Consider the following 24,095-nt stretch of genomic DNA (forward strand, 5'->3'; position numbering starts at 1 on the left):
ACATCATTACAGTGCAGCCGAAGGGAAGGCAGAAGATTCTATAAACCCACTGATAATTATCAGTTATTCTTCCATTTTCTCAACTCATTAAATTTTTTCATTGCTGTTACTTGAAATGGAGTTTAAAAACCTGATTTTATACAGTCTCGGTGCTCCAGCTCATGATTATTATGTTTGCCAATTATGGCTTCATGCTTCTTTTAGTATGACTTATAAATGGAAAATACTTTCTTTTTTTTAATTTAAGATCACATTGCATGTTAAAAAAAGCCATTTACATGAAGTGCTTACAAATTAACAAAAACTAACCCTAATCTGATTTAAAATGGTGATGTTTTATATGTTTTTATGGTAATTAATCCCATAGAAAAATGAACGCTTATTGCCTGTAAAGTCAAAGCTTAATATAACAGCTTCCTTTGTGTCATCAAGCTCCTTTGTGTCCAAAAACTGTTAAAACACATAGTGAGCCATACCATTGCACCTACTCAGACCACCAGCAGACTTCAAATGGAAACCAGAACACTGACAATAATAAACTCTTGTCCCATCACCCACAGATTCTGGATGCATAATCTGTTTGTAGAGATTTCAGAATGTATGACTGCATGGACATACTCACTGAAAAAGATGTGAACACATACATATATGCCAACACCCAATGTAGTATAAACAGAACTTTGTGTGCATCTGCCGTCTATGTTAACTATGAGAACTTTAGATTTCTCTCCAAAATCAGGTAAAAAGTTGAATAAATAAAATATGAAGCCCATTTTAATAATGCAAGTAAAAATACATGACTGAAGGTGCGCCACTTCGTAGTTAGCAAGTCATTAGATATTTTGCAACATCAGTTAATGACTTCAGACTGTTTACAGCATGGTTTAATTACATTCAGTCACATTTTATGGGCTGATGTGGTGAACTAAGAATCACAACAGAATGAAAGTTTTAATTTGTAGCCGGAAGATCCACCTGTGATAGCATGCAGCTGCGACATGAGCTGTTTTGTGTGTGTGCACATGAAATATGTTAAATAAAAGTGGGTCAAATACAGATTAGCTAAAGATATGCAAGGACAAAAGGTAAAAGAGTCTGAATGGTGTCCGTGCCCCTGGGTGATGTGCCCTTTTTAAAGACAATAGTGGCTTCAATGTGTTGGGGAGTAACAAATGGGATTGTTTTTAATAACAAATGTGTGAAAATCAGATTAAAAAATCAAAATGAGTTACTTACATATGTTTGCAGCTCAAAGTGGTAGTGCTATCTTTTTATTATTTACTTATTTTTTTCCAGACACAACTGTTACATAAAATCCTGGCGACACCCATTTAAAAAAAAAAAAGATTTCTTGTGAAAGCAATGAGCCTGTGTGTTCGTGAGTGACTAAAAACAGTGTTTGCACGTGAGCAGTAATGGGTATTATTGGCACTGGATCTGGCGCTATATACCCCAGACAAAGGCTTTCTGAATTCTAAACATTAGAGCGACTGTTTCAAAGCACAAGCATATACATGCAGCTTTAAATTTATGCTTATTTTTTAACGAACAGAATACTGCAGCTGTAGCGGAATAGGTGATTTCTACAGGCTGTGGCCCTCATCAGCAATTTCACTGCTTGTGATATAGACTTCATACATCTCTCAGTCAGTTGTTAACTCACAATGGAGGAGTTTCATTATCAGGCGGCCATTAGAATGCCTTACAACTGGATAAGTGTTGGTTTGATTGCAGAGGCATTCAGCGGGGACAAGATAAGTGCTTAGCGTGACTAAGAGAGTACAAATTGGCACAGAGAGTTCTCTTGGAAAGGGAGGGATGGATGGGAGGAGGCACAGGGAGGCGGAGGGAGGGGGTAAAAAATAACCTGGGGCTGACAGAAAAGGAAGGGGACCCCTTGAAACTGATGATTTAGCAGACAGCCTCTTCTTTTCAGGAAGATTCAGCAGAGGGGAATCAGAGATAGGTAGAGAGTGTGAGAGACAGGGAGACAGGTAAATAAATAAAGTCTTCTTCCTTTGCAGTCTGTGGGGATGGTGTTCAGTCAGTTAGTACAACACTGTCGACATGTGACAGCTTTGTGATCCAAATTTCTGGGGTCGTTTTCACTTCATCTTGATGATTATTCCAAAATTTGATGATTCCCGGGCGTTTAAAATCCCCTCAAGCCATATTCAGTGGACGCAACAGTGCACCGTCTTCAAGGCATCCTTGCTTTTTTGTTCCTGAAAAGTTGATGTTTTTCTCTGCAAAAATATGTAAATATATTAATATATGATGCATAGATACATTAAAATGTTAGCCCTAAAAAGAAACATTATCCTGAGAATTACCATTAAATGCACTCTCATTTCAGTGAACAAAGAAAGCAGATCTTTTGCTTTGTTCTCTGAAAATAATATAAAGATTTTCTTTGTGAAATCCTTGGCTTTGTAGTGGGCTCAATGTTAAATACACTGACAGTTTTCTAGTTAGCAGCGTGGGAGCTCTGGGGGAGGGAGAGGGCACAGAGCACAGGATGGAGGAAGGAAGGGAGAGGAAACCACTTTAGATTGTAAAGGATTTCCATTTCCCAAAGACAAGCACCCTCCCTCTCACTGTCTCCATGTCTCCTGCCTTTTCTCCACCTCCCTCCCTCCTGATTTTCATCTTATTCTTACTCTCCCTCTCTGCCTGCCACTCTCTCCCCTCCAACTCACTGCCTCCCCCCATTCCTCCTCTCTCGCCTTTTCCCTCTGTACTTGGTTAGCCCATTCTAATGGCCCAGGGCCAGGAACTCTGGGAGCTCAGGAGATTAGATGGGAACAATGTGTGTGTGCTCATGTTTATCTGTGCTTCCATCTGTGTCTATGAGTGCATATGAGTGTGTATTCACTTGGGAGTGCGCTTTGTAATATATATATATATTTTTTTTGTATTTTTTCCATTCATGAACAGAATGTTTGTCAAGCCTGACACAGCAAGATGAATTTCCATCTCTGTGTCATCATAAGGCCACAGATGGGAGGGACAGGGCACAAATGAGAAGGATTATATAATCCAAAGATATTATTTTTCATTCTCTGGAAATATCCTCATCATCGTGCATAGAAGAGCTATCACTTACATGAGATGAGAATTTTTCACCAAACTAAAGATGGTAGCTTTTAGTGTACAGGTGATATGAAAGTTTACAAATCATATTTAGGGCAGACGTGGTGATTTGGGAAGCTGTCCATCAGCTTGAAATGCAGGCATCTGCTCACAGACTCAATGAGCTTCCACTCAGCTGAAGTGTCCTTGAGCAAGACAATGAATCCCAATCAGCTCCTGGGGTGTGTTTAGTCACTGATACTTGACCTTTGATCTCCCTGGGGGAAGAGGCTAATACTTTTTCAGAAAACACTGAATGCTTCATGAATGATGAATACAGTCAAAGGATATGGAACCTTTCATGGCTGATGTTCTATCACACTGAACTTGTCAATGAAATGAGCACATGGAGAAAAATAATGTGTGTATCATTCATGTCTTTGGAATAGTGGATAGTGCCTGTAAGAACTAACTAATATGTGCAGGGCAAAGCTAGATTACATGCCAGCATCTTCAACAACTCAAAATTATTTCTATAAGAAATCATGTACAAGGCTACTGAGACATGGACCCATTTTTCTGGTACAGTTATATTGAGGACTCATTTGATATGAGTTACACAGTTGATCAGTAAATCCACAGAGCAGCCCTATGAAGTGACTCTTGGTTACATTGCAGATTTACTGTAAGTCTTAAGCCTCTAGTTTGAAGGCCGTAAACTTCCACAATTGGCCAATAACACCTAAGTGCCCTGTTTTTACTCTACACAATATCTGATTAGCACCATAAGTTTCTCACATTGATTATAAATATCACACTGATCACCTTCAGCAAAATAAACTACATTAAAACATGTAAATATGCTAATATATGAATCTGCCAATCCCTATAGTATTATTCTGATACCATGTGAGAAAAATACTATCTCGCTGCACTGGATAAATCAAACCAGACAGACATATTTACAGTAAATAATACAGTGAAAAGGTATAAATACAGTACTTAGTGACAGGACAACATAATTTGTTCTCAATATTTCAAAATATTCTAGTTATGATGTAAATGACATTAAGTTATCTCAAAATCATCACTTCCATCGACTACCATAGCACAGGGCTTAAAATCTTTTAATGTTACCATACTTGTTAAAAGCATATTTTAGCCTCTAACACACAAACTGAGCCAACAGTCTACAAGTTGTATTTATCCAATATAGCTTCTTAATTCAATCTCTGTAAAATCCTAAATTTCTACATCCTTGATGGATTAAAATAACTGAAAATTGGCTATTGCATTTGTTATGCAGACCTTCTATGTCATGGACGCCCCTGCTGCCCTCATAACACAGAAATTTAATAATCCATAATGAATTTCATGCTTAATTGTTACAGAGGAGGAAATAAAATTGGTTAAATAAACTGCTTAACAAATGAACTACTTCAAGTGAGACAATTAGAAAGTGTCACAGTGAATGATGTGAAATAATATTTTAAAGGAGCAGTTAAAAAATATATATTTATATTTTTCCTCTTACCTGTAGTACTATTTATAAATCTAGATTGCTTTGCTTTGCTTTAAAAACTGCAGTGTCTCTTCCCAGAAATCATGACCCGGTTACTCAAGATAATACACAGACATTGTTGTGATCAGTTTTGTTTCGGGAGTAGTTTCTCTCTACAGATCTACACCAGCTAACTGTATCAGTGCTATGTGAGCTAGCAGTAGATGCATGCTTCTCACTGCTTGTTGATACAGTGTAGTTCGGTAGATAGAAACTAGTTCCTGCATGAAACTGTCTGTGGACTATCTTGAGTAACTGGGTCATTGTTTCTGGAAAGAGACATTACTGTTGAGGTTTATTTGATCTGTATAACACCAAAATCTTAGACTGATAAATAGCACTAAAGGTAAGAGGAAAAATATGTGTTTTTGATTTTAGAGTGAAGTTTCCCTTTAAGATCTGGTTAAGATTTGTGACGTTAGTTACTGTTTTTGGCTTCTACACAGAAAACTCATACAGCTTATTATTTTTAAGTAGCCACATTTTTTTTCTTTCAAAATGTACTCCACTGATATGGCAGTGCGCTCTAATTGCATCGAAGGATTCACAATGGGCAGTTAAAAAAGGTACAGAACTAGAGATGTCATCTTCGTATTTCACATATACTTCTTTCTTGTCAAAACCTGCTGCCTACATTACCCACAATTCATCTCCAACACCAGCAATTCAGTGGGAGATTTGGGTGTGCTACAAGGAGCGGGTAATGGTGACTTGACCTGCTTGCCAAAAGCAAAGATAAGAAGCATGCAGCAGAAGTCTGGTATCTCACTTTTTTTCTGACTCCACACCCCAATTTTTTTTTCAATTTTAAACTTATAGTCTTCAGCCTCAAGCGACGTTGGAGTGGCATCACTTGAGGCAGTTTATCTGATTTTGATGAGCTCCCTCTGGAACCACGAAAGGCTTCATATGGTTTTTTAAAAGATATTTATTAGTATTTCTCAAGACCTGTAAATAGACTTTGATTTGTAAAATCTGCAGATTCACTTTTAAAACAGCAGGTTTGTCAAGACAGTAACTTAATTTCGACAGCCACACGCCTAGCCAATAATGGCAAACTTCTGCCATCGAACAACAGGATCTGTTTTGGACTAGTAGTGATTGAATTATCCATTGTGAACTGCGTTTCGGGTTTTATTTTCCCACTAATTACATGGACAGTCAATGGTTAAACAAACAGCCATTAGTTCAAGTGTGAGATATGAGAAATGGAACTTTTCAAAATGTTCTGGAGTCAAATAAAAGCATCTTGCCAGGCTACTAATGAATGCTGTATGTTTGTGCACTCTCAATTAGTTCATCTGTTTTGGTGTGCCCCTAATTAGATGAATATAGATTAAAAAAGACTGAATGCTTGTGTATCTCTGCATACTGTGCATGTGTATATCCATGCTTGTCTGGATCTGTGTTTGCCCCAGTCGTTAATGTGTGCACATCATATGAGTATGTTTGTGTTTGTGCTATCTTATTTTGGCTAAATTATGGGTTTCTCATTAGCAACAGTATAAATATTTGTGTGTGCAGTACATATCTTGCTGTGAAAGCAGCTTGCTGCCTTTGAACAATAAAAAATCATCTGCTTATCAGCAAAACAGAGCGTGGCTCCAAATCCTGGAAAAAACAGACAGACAAGAACAGATGTTAGAAATGAGGAGAGAGCGTGTGTATGGGCGTGTGAGATCGAGAGAACGTGTATTCCCTCATTCTTAACATGTTTACATTTAGGATTGTAATGAGTGAGGCTTTTGAAATGTGGATCATTTAATTGTGTTAACATGCAGCCCACTCAAAACTACAGCTGGAAATTCAAAGCTGCTGTGCTTTCTGAACATTTCTCTTTCTAGCTTAATGCATGCGTGTCAATATGTCTTTTTTATTAGTCTTTTATATAAACACACTTTCAAAGCCATCCTTGTGTTAACAGTCTCTGGTTTTGTTCACCTACACCGCACACACTTGCACGCAAGCTGCCATGCAGACAGGCTGTGTCTCTTTTACTCCTTTCTGTCTATTTGACATCTCATTCCAGCCCCTCCCATGTGACCTAGTAAAACAGGGCGTATTTCTGAATTTAGAGATTGATATGTGTGTGTTCAGACCTTTTGTCCTTCAGTGCTTCCTGCAGGGCCCGACCTAGATCCCCAGAGCGTCAGCAACTTGACAGATACTTTGTGCACACACAGACACACAGAATGACGCAGGCCATATCGCAATAAAATCGACTAATACTCATTCTCTTCGCGTCTCTCTTTCTTTAAACAAGACTCTGAATCACTTTAATGGCTGCATTAAATGCAGAGAATTTTTCTTGATGCCACTTGTATTGGCCACTACTACAGGAACCCTGTATGTGCTGACACATTAAGTGCAGAGCAGGGACAAAACAAGCTCACATGCAATGCAGTAGGATGTTAAATGTCAGACAATAGGAAGCTGGTAGAATTTACATTTAAAACTAAAGAATTTTTTAAACCTTTAGTCAGTATACATTACAGCATTTGCACCAACTGGTGGGTTGCGATCCAAAAGTGGGTCGCAAGTCCATTTTGAATAGACTGAAAGTGACTTGCAAATGTGTCAGTTTTGTGAAAAATACACTTTATTTTTAAGCAAAGAGAATTTCTGGCTTTTATTTTGAAATGACATCTGTCTTTACTCTTGCAATATGTTTCTTTTTTTTTGTTCTAAGCCAACTCTGTGTTTATATTTTGTTAAATAAAATTTGTGGTAATTTATGTAATGTGTGGACCTTGAACTAATGACTAAGGAGAAATCTGAGTCCCTGGGCTGGACCAGTTAGGAACCATTACACTAGAGCTTCTAACAATTTATTAAGTACTTGCCAACTATTAAATTAATTGCAAATTAAATAATTGAGTAATTGGTTTGAGTAATTTTTAAAGAAAAAAACAAGTCAAAATTTTCTGATTCCAGCCTTTAAAATGCAAATATTTTCTGGTTCTTAACTGAGTGTATTTTGAGGACGTCATCTTGGGCTTTGGGAAACACCGTTTGACAGTTTTCACCATCTCCTTTCATTTTATAGACCAACAACAATCATACCAATAATTGATAAAATATTCAGCTGATAAATCTGCAAAGAGAAAATAATCAGCCCTACCATAGACATGGTTTAGTGTTTGTACATTGACAGGCGATGAATGGTGAGCAGCCGTGCAATAGAAGACACTAGAGTCATTACATAACACCGACATGATTTCATTAAAAAGAGCTATAGTACGCAAAAACTTGGGTAGACATTAGAAGATTCTTTGGCTCATAAACAAGAGAGCAAGAGTTACTGTTATGACACCAATTCTGTTGATGTTCTGTGCTAAAACACATTTAATGGGGAGAACTAGCAGTTTTCATTAAATACGTGACCTGACTTGATTTTAACACATTTACAGGATCTGTGCAGCATTGGAAAAGAAACAGACACTGGCAGGGATATTCAGGACAACATTAACTGATATTCTTTATCTTTAATCCATTTTTTCTCTCACCTTGCTCATCATCATCTTTCTTTTCTTCTGTGTATGTACAGGCTATGGCTTTGTGGACTTTGACAGCCCTGCAGCAGCCCAGAAGGCTGTGGCCTCACTCAAAGCCAGCGGAGTCCAGGCACAGATGGCGAAGGTAAGCTTCCCTCCCACCCCTCACTCTCTGGTCTGCTTTACTTGTTGTTACTGAGGTGCTTGACTTTTCTTGTTGTGCCATTCTCAACGTAGACTCAGGGCATTTTTAATATGGGGATCTATTGGGATTATCTCGCTCTTTGAGCCTGCCTCAAGTGGCCATTGGAGGAATTGCGGTTTTTGGCACTTTCATTTTCAGGCTCGGAGGTTGCAACATGGTTTTCTTTCATCATTTCTTCTTTCTTTCTTTTGTATTTGCTCTTAATTTTCCTCTCAAATGTTAATAATCATTTGTGTTTGTAGTTTTAGGTGTGTGTGTGTGTGTGTGTGTGTGTAACTGGTAGTTGTATGCAACCATGCTGTGCCAAAACATGCAGGGCTAACCAGCACCATCACATTATCCTTCAATGTGAGTGAGAAAGACACTGAATACCCTGCCTTGCTTTCAGATTCATTAAAGCTGTATCGCTGCATACTTCCTTTTATAAATGAGAGAGGAGTGCAATTAAAATGGGCCCGTCTTCAGGCACCAGGAGCATCCCATTGAATTAAACAGCAGCAAGCCTCTGAGCCACCTTTGGCTTGCTCTTCTATTAAACCTCTTTTCATTAGACTTCCATCTCTTATTTTGTTCCTAACGGCTTGAGGGGGCATTTGGAAGAGCAGTGTTGATGTGTTTAGCTGTTATTAAAGAGAGAGGAACCCTCGACTCCTTGGAGATTGAGTTTTCCGGAGGGATGGAATGGAGGGCAAGGAGTCAATTCCAAATGAAATTACACAGACTTCTTACTGTTTCATGAACTAATTATGCTGCAAAGCTGCTGATGTCCGGGCTAACTTTCCTGAATCAGGGTGCAACGAGGAAGTCTCAGAAACACGGCTGTTGGATTTCCAGCTCAAGCCTCGAACATTTTGTAAAATGAGCAGCTTAATTGGGGTTTGACAAAGTCTTGGTTTTAACGCATTCAGTAGCAATTAGACTGACTGAGGTGAAAACTTATGCTGTGCTATTTCCCACATCATTCTCAGAGTATGCAGAGGTTTTGTGGGTTAGCTGGGACAGAAACTTTTGTTCTTAGCTTTAATCTGCAAGATGGTTAAAAGCTTTTCCACCAAAAAGAGCAGTGAGGTGGCAGTAGATGGAGAGAGAGAAAAAAGATGATTAGCTTTTGTGAAAGAGAGATGAGACATTTAAGAAAGGTGCATATTGATCGTTTAAGGGAGAGGGGGGTTTGGAGATAGTGCTGTGCTGATTTGACATTACATATCACTACTAAGCCTGTGGTGGGCTGAAAGAAAGAAAGTATGTGAATGTCCTCATGTTATCTAATCTATGCAGATTCATTCAGCCAAGTGTGTCACGTGTTCAACTGTCCAAAATATATTTTGTATATGTTAGTAAGTTAAACCAGACTGGATAATTATATTGTAATAATTTTATTGATAGTACCTGGCGTGGCATAATATTTCCTGTTCCTGGCTAAAGGAGATGCTTTCGATACATTTTTTACCTCTACCTCTATTAAGTGCTAAATATCACATAGCTCTGCCTACAGCTTAATTCCAGTGCCTTATAAAATTGAATTGAGTTGCCAGGAAGCACACAAACCTATCAAATGTCCACTAGTGACAAAAACAACAAAACACAAATAAATGGCCTTGTACTATAAAACTGTTGTTAGATCTTTATTAGCCTTGACCATGCAGTTTTGGCTGGTATTGTTTGTGTGTGTGTGTGTGTGTGTGTGTGTGTGTGTGTGTGTGTGTGTGTGTGTGTGTGTGTTGTGTGTGTGTGTGTGTGTGTTTAAGATCAAAATGAAGCAGCTTGAGTCCATTGCAAGATGGTCTGTAGTTCAGTTTTGGATTTGACTGAATATAACTTGAGTAAACATTACTTGGGGTGGCTGTGGCTCAGAACCTGGTTGTCCACCAACTGGAAGATTGGCAGTTTGATCCCTGGCTCCTCCAGTCTTCATGTCAAAGTATCCATGGGAGAGATATTGAACCCCGCTGGCTGTTTCATTGGTATGTGATTGTGTATAAATGGTTACCTGAATAGCAGGTTACACCTCTCTGCCACCAGTGTGAGAATGGATAAATGTGAGATGTAGTGTAAAAGTGCTTTGAATGGTTGGAAGACTAGAAAGACACTATACAAGTGCAAGTCAATGTACCATCCATTTACCACTTACAAGCTGCCTTTTTGCCTTTATCTTTTGTCCAAAGGAAAAAAGAACAGGTGCTCATCTGAAGGAATATGGTTGAGGTTTTTGCAGGAGAGTCCTTCATCTTATTGACAAAATAATAAATATATTTATGCAGTCAAGGACAGCAGGGAGATCAGAAAAAAACATATTTTTTCAATGCTCTCAAGTAAATCTCAGTGGATGTCTGTAATGGAGGAAATAATAGATAAAATAATAAAAAATAATTAGTTCTCACATCCTTAATCTAGAAGTTATAACTGAATCAAAGCTCTATCAGGTGGAAATGGTGGACATGGAGCTCAGTAGATTTCCATAATCGCTCCACTTTTCTACAGTCACACTTGAAAAGTGAATATCATCATTTATCCACACAGCGGAGTTAACACCTTAGGTTTTTCTCACTCTCTCACAAACAGAGGCTACAGTTTATTATATATCAAGATGAGAGACACATCTTATTAAAAGATCTTAGTGTGAGGATGGGGACTTAAGAGGTGAGTTAAATCAGAGTGAAAAAGAGGTGTGAAAAACATTTCTGTGGAGTCAGTGTTAAAGGTGTGAGAGTGGAAAGCATGTTTACACAGTCATTAATTAAGTGACATAAATTATTGATTTAAAATAATCTATTATACAAATTTTAACATTTGTATAACCAAAACACAAGGCAATAGCAGCACTAGAGGGCCAGAGGCATGATAAGTAAAATAATGGGGTCATCATTTGGGCTTCTAAAGAGGAGACATTTCCAATAATCATTGAGCTACAGTGAAGCTGGGACCCAGACATAGTTGCAGGGTCACCCAGGCTTCACCCAGACATCCTTGATCCTCAGAGTGCAGATTAAACTGCAGCCTGGCACTGTTCAGTGATTGGAGCACACTACTTTGTCCGCTGCCAGATTTCAGCTAAAATCATACAAGCCTAAATTCTTTGACTAGAAGAGCTCATTAAGCATGAAGAACCTATATCAAGTGAACATTGATTGTCATGCTTGCGTAAAACCATGGGCAGATTCAGAGGATTCCTCCACAAAGGCTTTGGAGCTCTGCAGCATCAGAGGGAAAGTATCTAATGTACTGGGACAAACCAGTGATGCCAGGAATTTTTAAAGCTTCCCTCAGAAAGACGCCAGAGCTGGGAAACAGTGCAGCTTTAACGTAATGCTTGCCTAATGCAATGTAGTTTCAGGCCACCACTAAATCTCTTGAACTGCCTAAGTTAACTTGTAGTCTTAGGCTTTATTAGTTGTGCCTGTAGACTAACTCTTTACCCCACACTTCCTTGTACTTGTGCATACAGCATGGCACATAGGGAAAGGACTGCAGCTGTGTCTGGCCAGAAACATGACTACTTACGGGGTGTTTCCACCAGCAGGTCGGTCCAGTTCAGTTCATCTGGGAACCTGTCGTTTTTGCATTGCCATTGTGAAAAGTTGGTACCTTTGATGCTATTGAAACCATCCCCATTTTTCATCATCCCTCTGTTGGGGTACCTAGCACACAGATCTGGCACTAAAAGGTGGAGCTAGAAACGCTGTGGTCCATTCATTGGTCAATAGAGAATCAACACTCTGTGCTTGGGACTGAGTCATGGCTGGTTTAAATTTTTCATACATTAGTAATAACTACATTATGAAAGGATGTTTTGCAGCTTTTAGCAGCAGCAGCAGCTATAGACTGAAAAAAAATCATTTACTTCACTGGGCCAACTGCCAGCAACTTTTAAGGAGGAATGTTTTCTAGCAATGTTATTCAGTGCATGAGATGACGACATGAATCCAACATATTTCAACATAACAGCTTTGACCACCCCATCTGTTTTTATGGTATCTCTTGGATGAAATGCACTTTTAGTAATGAGTGGCTTTTCAAAATATGTCGGCCCCTCGTTCAGCACTAAACCCCTGCTCTTGCCTGAAAAGGAGTCAATGCACAAACCCACGATTTTTTAATATGCCATTGACAGAGACCTTCACTCCAGCCTGCAGCTCCATTCTGCGGTCGTTAACTGGGTGCAGACTTCGCTCTGTATTGGTGACCAAGGCAATACAGAGAGTGCTGCTGGACAGAGTAGTGAGTGACAGCAACCCTGCCCACGTTCGAGTACTATCTGCGGTGGAAACACTAAACGGATCTAGGATCTAGATATCTGTGTGTAGGTATTACTTTTGGTTCCAAAGGTACTATACTGAAAGCCTTTGATGGAAACGCAGCTTTAGAGCAGATTCAGCATGAATGTACACCGGACAGAGAGGAATTAACAGGCAGCATCAAAGCCAAACACAGGCACCATCCTGCTGCGTTGCACATCATGTGAGTGATGTAGGGGGTACAGTATATGCTGCTTGAGAGGCTAAACTCAAAGTGAGAGAGTTTAAAAATAGCTTAAAACACCATTAGGTGAGTATGAAGCAGCAGTATATCTCACAGTGTAAGAGGTCTGAAACTTCAACTGCCAACCTCAAAGTTAACCACAATTAAAGTTACTTCCTGACATTACCCATGAATTAATTATAGCACAGTTGAAGCCAGATTAGACTGTTGTTGTATATATAATTGTATTCACGGTGAGAAACCTTTATCCATTAAACCCCGCAGCTTGCACTGACATCTCCTTTGTGATAGGTGCATGTTTTGGTTGTGAAATAAACGAGACAAGAAGAAAACATAGTGAGCCGAGATGTGAAGAAGAAAAGATTGTGTGTGTGTGTGTGTGTCCTACACTCACTTCCTCAGTCTTCTTGGTAATTACTGTTGACCTGAAAGATGATTACTGCTACAGCTGTACTCCCCCTCTCTCTCGCCTGCTCACTCACAGTTAGTTTTTCTGTCTGCCTGCTTCATTTTTACTTTCTCTCTTTGTAAGTACATCTACGTTGAATACTCATTCAGTTTAAGGTGTTAAATGTCATCCTTTCACTTACACTTCACCCATTTCATAGAACACCACAGAATGTTTGTACTTCACTCTATGCAGGTATGTGATGACGGTGTGTGTCATTTTATTTTTTTGTTCTTTTTCTACTCCATGCTTTTCCATGTAGCAGTGTTAAATTAAAATTCATAGTAGGTACTACTTTTATGCAAACACAAAAAATGCACACTCTGCTATACATATGAGGTGTGTGTGTGTGTGTGTGTGCGTGCATGCGTGCGTGCGTGCGTGCGTGCGTGCGTGCGTGCGTGCGTGTGTGTGTGTGTGTGTGTGTATGTACAAGAACAGTTACAGAGGACCAAGGTCACTATGCTAATTAGAGAGATGGTACCACTGGCTGTGACACTTCACACCTCCCTCTCCTCTTCTCTCCCTTTCTTCTTCTCCCCTCCACTTTGTCCTTGGCACCTCCTGCCTTTCTTTCCCCTTTTCTGTTTCTCTCTTTTATTTTTTGTGTTTTTTTTTTTTTTTTTTTTTTTTACTTCCCCTCTTCACACTTTTTTTGGCCTAGTTTATTCTCTTCATCTGACCCACCCACCAACCTCCTCATCCTCTCTCCTATTGTTTTTTTTTGTCCAACTCCCTCCTCCTGTGTTTGTCTGCAGCAGGTGCTGCAATGCCTCCTCCAGAGTCATTAGTTACAGGGTTGAGTGGGGACAGATAGTGAAGGATAGAGAGAGAAAGAGGAGGAGATGAGGGTTATGGGGGTATCTGTGAGGATTGAGAGAGGAAGGCGTGGTGTGATGAGAAGAAGAGAGAGAATACTTATTTGGATTTATATATTTGCTGACAATATTGCTATGTTACACACCACATTTTTTTGAAGTAGATCTTTACTTACTGTGTGTACATTTTTTATTTCACACTTGCTCTGGCAATGTGAATATTCCCATGCCAATAAACAGTCCCTCAGGAATGTTGCAATGTTGTAATTGATGCAAATTCAGCCAATATCGCAAAATCTGAAGGACCTTGCAACTTTGTCCAATCACCGCAACTTTTCCACAAAATTTTCTATTTAAAAGGGGTGAATTGCTGCCCCATTGTACAGCTGCCTGCAGTGTATTGATTTGCTCAGCTCCTGCTGTCACCGCTCCCTGTGTCTCTCTGTTTATCATGTGACTACTGCTGCAGGAGTGTGAGCTCTGTGCCTGGGAGAAAGTCACACACACAGTGACATGGCTAAATGTTAGCATCACACAGATGTTACCCAACAGTTACTAATGAGTTTTACAACAGAGTAGAACTGGTGTTTGTGTGAGATTGTTGGGACTGCTTAGCGGCTCAGTGTTGGATGTTAGCAGCTGCTGTGTTACCCCGTGCTTATCTTGTAGAGAGAGCAGAAGCATGGCTCAAGGGGACGGTCTTTCAGCACTGCGACAAGCGGCAGCAACAGGTGATTGGGGGCACTTAGCTGTTGCTGCCCCAAAAATTAAGCATTGCAAACCACAACAATCCTCCAAATGGCCTACAAAATCTTTGAGGTACTTCTTTGAATTGAATTGAATTGAATTGAATTGAATTGAATTGAATTGAATTGAATTGAATTGAATTTAATTTAATTTAATTTAATTTAATTTAATTGAACTGAATTGAGAAACAACAAACACACACACACATAAAGTGAACTTTGTTGTACGACTAACTTTTATCAGCCCTGATTTAACATTTTGGTTTGTCTAGTTGCCTTTCTTTCTTTCTGTTCTCCTCTCTTTCTATCTATCTATCTTTCTTTCTGTCTTTCTTCTGTCTTGCGTGTGTGTGTCTGATAAAAGCCAGATGCCTTATGTTCTCTCAAAATGGTTTACTGATGTATCCAGTGTGTGTGTGCTTTCTTGCATGTGTGTGCTAGCTTGTGTCTGCCTATATATGCCTGTATATTGTGTGTGTGTGTGTGTGTGTGTGTGTGTGTGTGTGTGTGTGTGTGTGTGAGAGAGAGAGAGATAGAGAGAGAGAGAGAGAGAGCGAGCTGAGGTTAGTGATGGGAAGAGGAGGACAACAGAGCCGACTGACATATAAAAAGATGAGAGGAGACAAAAACACATAGACAGGAAGACATGTGCATCTCTCTTTCTCACCCTGCTTTCTGCTTGTCCATCACTCTCTCGTCTCTCTCTAGCTTGAATCTGTGCACCTCTTTTTTTTGACTCCTTTTCCTCATCTTTCACCCCTGTATGTTCAAATGTGTTTGTTTCCTTTTTGTTGTTTCTATGTATTCTCTTTTTTTCTGTTTCTTCTTTGTGTTTCATCTTGTTCTTTTTCCCCTTTCTTGCGTTTCCCAGACAGATATCATACACTATCCTTTCACAAGCTAGAATATATCATGTGGAATGTGGTGATGCTCTTTTTAAAGCAAACTCTGTGACAGAGACGCGTCATTTTAAAATTGGAGGACCTAATGTTATAGTTCTGCTGTGATGTCTTTTTTTCTTCATGGTATGCTGTGAATTTAAACATTATCCATTTCAGATCCCACTTAACCTACTAATACAACCCGTGCTATGCAGTGACAGAGAATATGCATTGCTTAGATTTACCACTGCCAATGTTACAAACTCTGCAGCTTGTCTTTGGATATTTAAACATAAAGGCTAACAGGAATCAGAAATCTCTCTTTTTGTGTGAAGACATACGAACCATAATGATACTGCAGCTGTGGTGATAGTTTTAACATTTTTCAAAAGAGGATGAATCCATTTTTGGGCATGTTTGTGGAAGCAGCTGACATAGCTAGGACATGCATTATCACCTTCTGTGGTGTGTGTCTGACTGGAAAATGCTATACTGCAGAGCGTACAAATGTTGATGCAAGACATTTATACCCTTTCCAAACAAGACCACACATAATTGCCTGTCAACTGTAAGCAATTTAATCAGTCTATCCCTTTAAATCATTCACCATTTGAGAGAGCCCATAGTGCTAATGTTACGCTCAGAAAGTGGAAGCATGCTAGACAAATGCTGGGTACACATTAAACAAGAATCAATATAATTTTAGGCCACATTCGCCCCCCTTAACTACTGTCAGCAAAGCTAATTTTTGACGGTTCTAAAGATCATCTTGCCAGATTTTCCTGTAGTGTGGGGTTTGTTAAAAATATTTTTTACATCCCCAATTTGCGTTGAAATCCATCATGGCCAAATTAATTTCAAATTGCAAATATTAAATGTACAGTCTTCAAGACATTACATCCTGTTGTAAAGAGGGAACCTCGATGATCGCCTGTGGTGCTGCAGATTATATGGTGCATTATGAACATTATGAATTTGCTGTGAAAAAGGAGAATATCTACACAGGGCTTTCCATTTGTGCTACATTCATATTTAAACCATCTTTATTTGTATCCAAGTTTCTGCAGCCAATGTTTTAACTTTTTAAAGATTAACAGACGCCCTGTACCACATATATTCACCAACTCTAATGCTTATAACAGATTTACTCACCTGCATTCCGCATTGTAACATAAAATAGGCTTAAATTCCATGTTAATGCCATTTTCTTGACTCGTAAAAAGTATTTCTAAAGGTTGTCTGCCATGCTTGTTTACTCTGAGGTCATATTTGTCTGTGAGGGATTTGTGAGGTTTCTAGTTTTGAGGGTCAGGACTTTGGTTGTTTCTGAGTGGAATCTGGTGTGTTGTGTGCTGTTTTTGCTCTCCATACAGTCCAGGAGTAAAACTGTTAAATTATCTTTACATGTTGTTATATGTGGTCTCATTTGCAGTTTCAATATCTGTTAGGATTTAAAAAATCCTAAAGTGTGCCTCTGTTTTAACTAGCTTCCCCTCAGAAAGAAATAGTTAGCTTATCCTGTTGATATAAGCAGTAGTTGCAATGCAAGTTTATTTTTTTATGTCATTTTTGCTGTTTTTAAGCTCTTAAACATTGTGTTTATGTGTTTATCCCAAAGATGGACATCTAGCTAGTGGTAGCGTTGTCTCTCTTTTATCAGTTCAGATGTGGCAATAACAAACTTGAGCTCTTTGTACATTATCTTGTACTTCACACACAAATGGAGGTAGTCAAAGCAAACACTGCTGATACTGATTTTTCAGCAAAGATTCCTTTGATTGAATTTTATTAGTAGTATAGTATTAATATTATGGCATTAAGGCCACTGTTTTCTTTGTAGTAGAATTAAGTATAAGAGGTGGAGATGACAGTCTTTCTTAGGAAGGACCTGGTTCTACAGTAAACCCCACAAAATAAAATGTCAAATGAGACTGCTACAATAAAATTTCTACAATTTCTAAATTTTTATTCTATGATAGGATAATATTTGTGTGTTAACCAGCTGCCATCCCACAGTAACACTTTCAGCAGCAGCAAATAGGACTGTTTGCTACACAGTTTTACAATATTCATGCAGGCTCATATTTCAAAATATATTTAAAAATATGTCTCGACATTTGATTAATTAAAATGTTCTTTTCTCCCCCGTGTGCTCCATCCTCCATCCTTGTGTCTGGTTCAAGGCAGAGTTGACATTGTAAAATACAGATAATGAATCACATTCGGTTTGGAGTGGAGGACAGCAGAGTGGCCAAGGACGTGAGTGTGCGTATGTATTTGCAGCCACTCCAGAGCAGAAGCTGAATGTGTGTGTGCGCACATGCTATCCCTCTCTGTGTAAACCTGTCTTTTTGTGAGGCTGGACCACCTCTGGTCCAACAAAAGCGGGAATAGGACCATGAGGAGAAAGGAGGAAAGAAAGGAAGAGAGAAGTGGGAGGGAGCCTAGAGAGTGAAACCCAATCGAATTAAATGTAATCTGGCCTGAATGTGCACAACCATCAGCTGCTCTCCAATCTTATTAACCCTGCATTACCAGCCCTGGGTTGTGTGTATGTCTGCAAGTGCATGTGTCTTTTTTATGTTAGTGTGTGTGGAGGAGGGAGAGAGATGGAGGAGTTAAGTGGATGAGTGAGAAAAGAAAAAGAAGAGATGGAAGTGATAGGAGGAAGAGAGAGTGTGAGAGGCAGTGAGATGGAGAAAAAAAATGAAGATGAATATGGATGTTTGGGTGATTAATGCGCCTCTGTGGCATTGCTAATGCAAAAAAATATTTCTCATAATAACAGTAATCACGATAATTTCTGGTGACACTGAACAGTTTTTTTATTTTGCTGCATTAACTTGTGTATTATAGCATCAAAAGGGATTGCATGTGGACAAAAATCTAATACAACACTGCAGCCACAATTAAAATCTTAGTGATTAGCCTAACACACTTAATAAGGTGTGAAAACTGTGTAAACACAAAGAGTAAAAACTCAAGAGCATTTATTATTTGAGCATAATTAACAGTTTTGGCTTTGAAATGGCTTTGTAACGACACATTTCAGATCCCGAACACAATATGAGATAGAAACAACTGGTCTAATTCAATTTCTATGACAGAAAAATATCACTGTGCACTGCAAGATGAGACACAACACAGTCTTAGTAAAGACAACAGGAAACTGTGGTGTGACAAAACAAGTATTTTTAGACTTCTTTCAGCATTTGTGTTACTGCTTATTATACTCATTACAAACCCCTAAATGTAATTTTGCATAATAGCCTGCTTGGACTCTTCAACACAACAATTGTAGCATGAGACATGTGATGTTTTTAAGTTTAATTTACAGTTTAACCACCCTAAAAAATGTTTAGAAATGCAACGTTAAATTTCCATCTACTGTAATTTCTCATTCCTATCTTTATAGCCAGCTATTCTTTTGGATATCAGTTTGTTGTTTGAAAGACTTTGTTGTGTTTATCCAGCCTGGAGTGGCATACTGTAGCTTAAGTGATATTCAGCCAAAAGCCATCCATCTAAATGTTCCAAGCTCATAAATAGTTTATGCAGTATGTTCATTAAAAATGATAATTTTAGTGCTTAAAGCAGGAGTGTTGCCTTTTCTGAGATGTAGTTTGCCAGAGCCGTAAAAAAAAAGAAAAAAAAAAGAGGTTAACAGACAAACTAGTTGGATTTTCATCCAAATTTGCTCAAATTTCAACCCAAATTCTTAGAAAACTGTTATGTTGAATAACTGTTAGTCGGATCATTGAGATAAGCAGTAGGTGACACTAATTCTCAGTCAGGTGCGGCTCATAAGAATGATATGATGTAATTAAAAGGGCACCAGTCCGTCTTCAAATAGTGAAAGCAATGGATGTATGTTAACTTAGAAATAGAGACTTTCTAACAACTAATATTATAGTATGTGCTCTCTAAAAAGTTCTGGTAACAGTCCTGTCTGCATTCAGTGGTCTATGAAATGACAGTGCATGACTGACTGAACATCAACATTCATTCTCTGCATCTGTTTCCTTTGCACTAATTTGCAGTTATCTGTAAAAGCAGACTGGCCTGCCTTACCTCCCTGATGCATAAAAACTACTGTGCGATACTTCAAGATTTTTCAAAGTTTTGGCATTTACACTGATATTTTTTTATTGTGGGCGGCACGGTGGCTTTGTGGTTAGCACTGTTGCCTCACAGCAAGAGGGTCCTTGGTTCAAATCCCGGTTGGAACAGGGTTTGGTCCGGGTGGGGGCCCTTCTGTGAGGAGTTTGCATGTTCTCCCCGTGTCTGCGTGGGTTCTCTCCGGGGTCTCTGGCTTCCTCCCACAGTCCAAAGACATGCAGCTCAGGTTGATTGGTGACTCTAAATTGCCCTTAGGTGTGACTGTGTGCGTGTATGGTTGTCTGTCTCTATGTGTCGGCCCTGTGATGGTCTGGGGAACTGTCCAGGATGTACCCCACCTTCCGCCCACCTCCCCCCCCCCCCGCAACCCTTGCGAGGACAAGCGGTTACAGAAAATGACTGACTGATTTTTTTATTGTGCAAATCGAAAATGCACATGAAAAGAGGTGGCTGAAACGTACCTGCTGCTCCAAGAGAATATGTATATGGTTAAATCGGGATGTTTGCAGTCTCTATTTTTTCCTTCTGTTTTCTTTAGTTTGCCAACATCTTTGTTTCTAAGTGTGTTGATTTCCTGGAGATCACTTTGCAATCAGTGTCCCACTGAGACACCTTTGTGTTGATGATGAAGTTTTCTTGGAGTTTCTCATCTATTTAATTCAAATGTTTACTGCAGCTGAAAATGTTTGAATGTATCATGTCCTGTGTATCAAAGCATGTTTCTCAGAAAGGCCCTACCTACAGCCTGCTTTTAAAGAAATATACAAGTGCTTTAATGGGTAGGTATTGCTGGAGTCTTTACATCAGTTGATCCAAGAGGTTAGAAAAACAGACATTCTGTATATGAAAAAGTCCCTAGTTGTTAATTTAAGACACAGATTTATAGTTTTATGTCTTATAATGTGTGGATGACTCTTCCTGCATCATGCCTGACAGTGGAAACAGAGCAAAAAGAAAACTGGGTGGTGGTTAAGCGGTGATGGCTGCAATCTGAAAGAAAATGTCCCAAGAGCCGCAAAGCTGGATTTTGTATTAGAGAGAAAGCTTTGAAAACTTCATGTTTTTAGACTTCTAGGGATTTTTGCTGCTCTATAGAGAACCTTCTCTTTATCAAAATGAGAAAGTATGGAATAGTGGTCCCAACCCGTAATAAAAATAGTACAGCAGAAAATCAGCATCTGGGCCATGATGTCATGACATGAGGTCATGCCAAATAAAATATAAGCACATACTGCACAGTCAACACAGTTAATTAGAAGCCAAACTGTTTTGTTCATACAGAGACACAGTCATGTTTTCTCAATGTGATCATTAAATAAATCAAATAAAATACAGATCTAAGAGGTGGCCATGTAATAAACATGTTTCCCCCAGGCCAAATGAATCTGTTGATAGTAACAGAGTTTTTCAGATTTGCCTTTTTTAAGGTACATTATGCTGCTGCCCTTGTCAACAGCAGAACATTGATTGCTTCAGTGTTGGTACTCTTGCCTATTTTTCCACATAGAAGCTTGCCAACTGCCAACTACTTTATGTAAATACACCGACTATGAATATGTTTCTCATTCAACCCCATTAATAAAATCCAAACTAAACCTTTCACTTATTATTGTTTGCGCCTAATACGTCACTGCTTTTTGCAAACATCTGATTACGCATTTCTATTTGAAAAACACGCAAAATAATGCAGGAGGTGTCAACTTTTAAAGTAAGGTGGTGTACAACTGGCTGCTGCCTCACTTAGGATTGAAACCCTTCAGATCAAGTTCCGCCCTTACCATTACCCAGGAGAGGATGGAAAACAAAGAGGAATGAGGGAAATATTACCACGAACAGAGGAGGAATAAGAGTAGGCAGCTGGAGAGTGGGGGTGGTGCTCGGTTTGATGGAGCTGGGTTGAGAACAGCTCTATAAGGACGGAGATAACTGGAAAACACTATAAAACGCCTCTCCTCACATTCTTTCCCTCTGTGGAATTAGCCTTTGAGTGGGCTGCTGGAGCGAGGGAGGGTGCATACAGAGATTGATGGAGGGGAGGGTGTGGGAAGCCCAAACTGTAGCGAGGGAGGATGGAGAGAGATGGAGTGAATATGGAGTGGGCAGCTTGAACTCTGAGAGGGAGGAATGCAGAGTGATCAGGGAGAAAGAAGAAGTACAGGAAGGAAATAAAAGGCTTGAAGAAAAGGAGGGTTTGAGGAATAAAAGAGTGTATTCCACTCACAGTGTGGAATATGAATGAAGTATATTAATGGAAATAGGAGCGGCTGGCTGAAATGTCCCTATTTTATAGGACCACTATTAAGTCTATTTTCTGATTGGCTGCTCAGTCCTCACATCTCTCATTGTTATTGGTGGCCAGGCATGTTTGTTGTTTATCATTGGGCAGACAGCAGAGTCTGCTAGATTCACAATCCGATGGCATAATTCAGCCATCGATCAAACTTTGTGGACAGCAGTAGCCAAACTGCTCCTCCAGACAGAGAGAGAGAGGGCTCTCAGAGTAGAATATCACAAATCAAATGCTGTAACCTTTTAGTACGTCTGAGTCTGCACATGCCCACTGAAAACCAATGAGGCTTTTTCCCTTGCTGTGCCTATCAGCCTGTCGACTCTGCCTCTTCACTTGTCTTTCTTTTTTCTTTATTTTCTCCTGTCTTTCATTTTCTCTCAATCACATATCCCCATCACACTTCTTCCTCTTGAAAAGTTTCCTCACTGAGTTCCTTAGGGTCAGTTGTCTTTGCCGATCTAAACAGAGATGCTCTAGGAATCATGATGATGGTTGAGCGAGACACCTGCAACGCCTGCTGGTCCTTTTAACATTTACTCAGATGAAAGATTTGCATGCATGTGTGTGTCTCTGCTGCAAAAGGTGAACTGTTTCACAGCGTAGAATTCAAGATAAAACCAAGGTTTTATAATTCAGCAAAGTGTTTGTGGTTCTGGGGAAAAGCATGACACTAAAATAAAGAAATTGCTTGGAAAAAATGTACCTTTAGCCTTGTCTTCTCTTAGACCCCAGTCAGCCTGGATTGGCTTATTGTTATGGTTTTTAAATGAGAGTGAAGTTTTTTGCTCGCTGCTGTTGCGATGCTGAGCACCTCACCTGAGCTTCCTAAATGCCTCAAGTTGAAAAACTTCAATTTTTGGCATTTTTCCCCATTATCCAATTAGACGAATTGAGATGTGGGTCTTATGTGATGGCAAGGACAAGAAATGGTTGCACACAGTGTTAAGCTGATATTAGCACACATCAATATTGCCTTTCTAGGCAAGCTGTAAGATATATTGGAACAAATTGTAGCCTCAGTTGTTTTATAATGTTTTACCAACCTTAAGTAGGCCCAGTCTTTGATAGCAGATTGTCAAACTGTCCCTGACCCATCCTTAAATAACATAAGACTACCTACTACTTGGAAAATAGCAGTTAAGCTAAGGACAGGTGATTCAGTGGTTGCCTTGCAACAATTAAAAAAAAGATGCAGCAAGCCACAGAAAGAGCTCTGTCTCATCAGGGCAGGCTTTAACAAAAAAGGCAGTGCGGTAAGCCTTGCCATTTGCAGGTTGTACAGCGTGAGGGGCCTCATAGTGCCGATCTGTCTAATCAGGGTCTTACACTCTTCTGCAAAATAGATGCAGTTTATAGAGTCTGCGCTTTTACACACAAGTAGGGTTATAGTACTTGAAAAAGGTTACAGTTACTCCAACAAAATCATACACACATGCAGTATTTAAAAAAAAACCCCAAAAACAGCAGGGTCCGTGGATTATCCTGAGTAACCATTGCGTTTTATGCTAGCAGCAGTGAAAAGTAAAGCTACTTGCACATGTAGCCTTTATGGGGGGCGGTGGCATCGATTCATAAAATTTATGGCAAAACAATAGATAATAGATTAAAACTCAGACTATCAGTTTATCTTGATATCACTAAGCAACAAAAGATCTGTTGAGATTTGGGTGAAATTATCTTTTAAACTCATCTACATAGATTGGACTTACTCTGAATTAATAGAAGTGTTATATGATGAAGGCTATAAATCACTATTAAATGAATTCTGATTGATTACATAGAGATTAGAATTTCAAACTACATTGTGGTTCATATTGTGGTACTCAATCAGTTCTCTTTTCATATCCTTCACAAAAAAGATCTAACAGTGAGAGACTGAACTGCCATCTGTTGGTTAACTTACATAGATTTCAAGGAAAATGAAACAAGCATGATGATGACTGGAACAGATTTATTTAATGTCAGTATATTTGACTGAGGAT

General features: G+C 39.2%; 1 protein-coding gene across 2 annotated transcripts in view; it reads left to right on the plus strand.

Annotated features, from left to right (window-relative positions):
* Positions 1-24,095, plus strand: part of LOC121945586 (RNA-binding motif, single-stranded-interacting protein 3-like) — a 142,060-nt gene that overhangs the window by 56,839 nt on the left and 61,126 nt on the right. For both annotated transcript variants that reach the window (XM_042489832.1, XM_042489833.1), the window contains exon 4: positions 8,181-8,272. In XM_042489832.1, the coding sequence (XP_042345766.1) occupies positions 8,181-8,272 (92 nt within the window). The remainder of the gene's footprint in view (positions 1-8,180; positions 8,273-24,095) is intronic.

This window comes from Plectropomus leopardus, chromosome 7, assembly GCF_008729295.1.
Source record: "Plectropomus leopardus isolate mb chromosome 7, YSFRI_Pleo_2.0, whole genome shotgun sequence".
NCBI lineage: Eukaryota > Metazoa > Chordata > Actinopteri > Perciformes > Serranidae > Plectropomus > Plectropomus leopardus.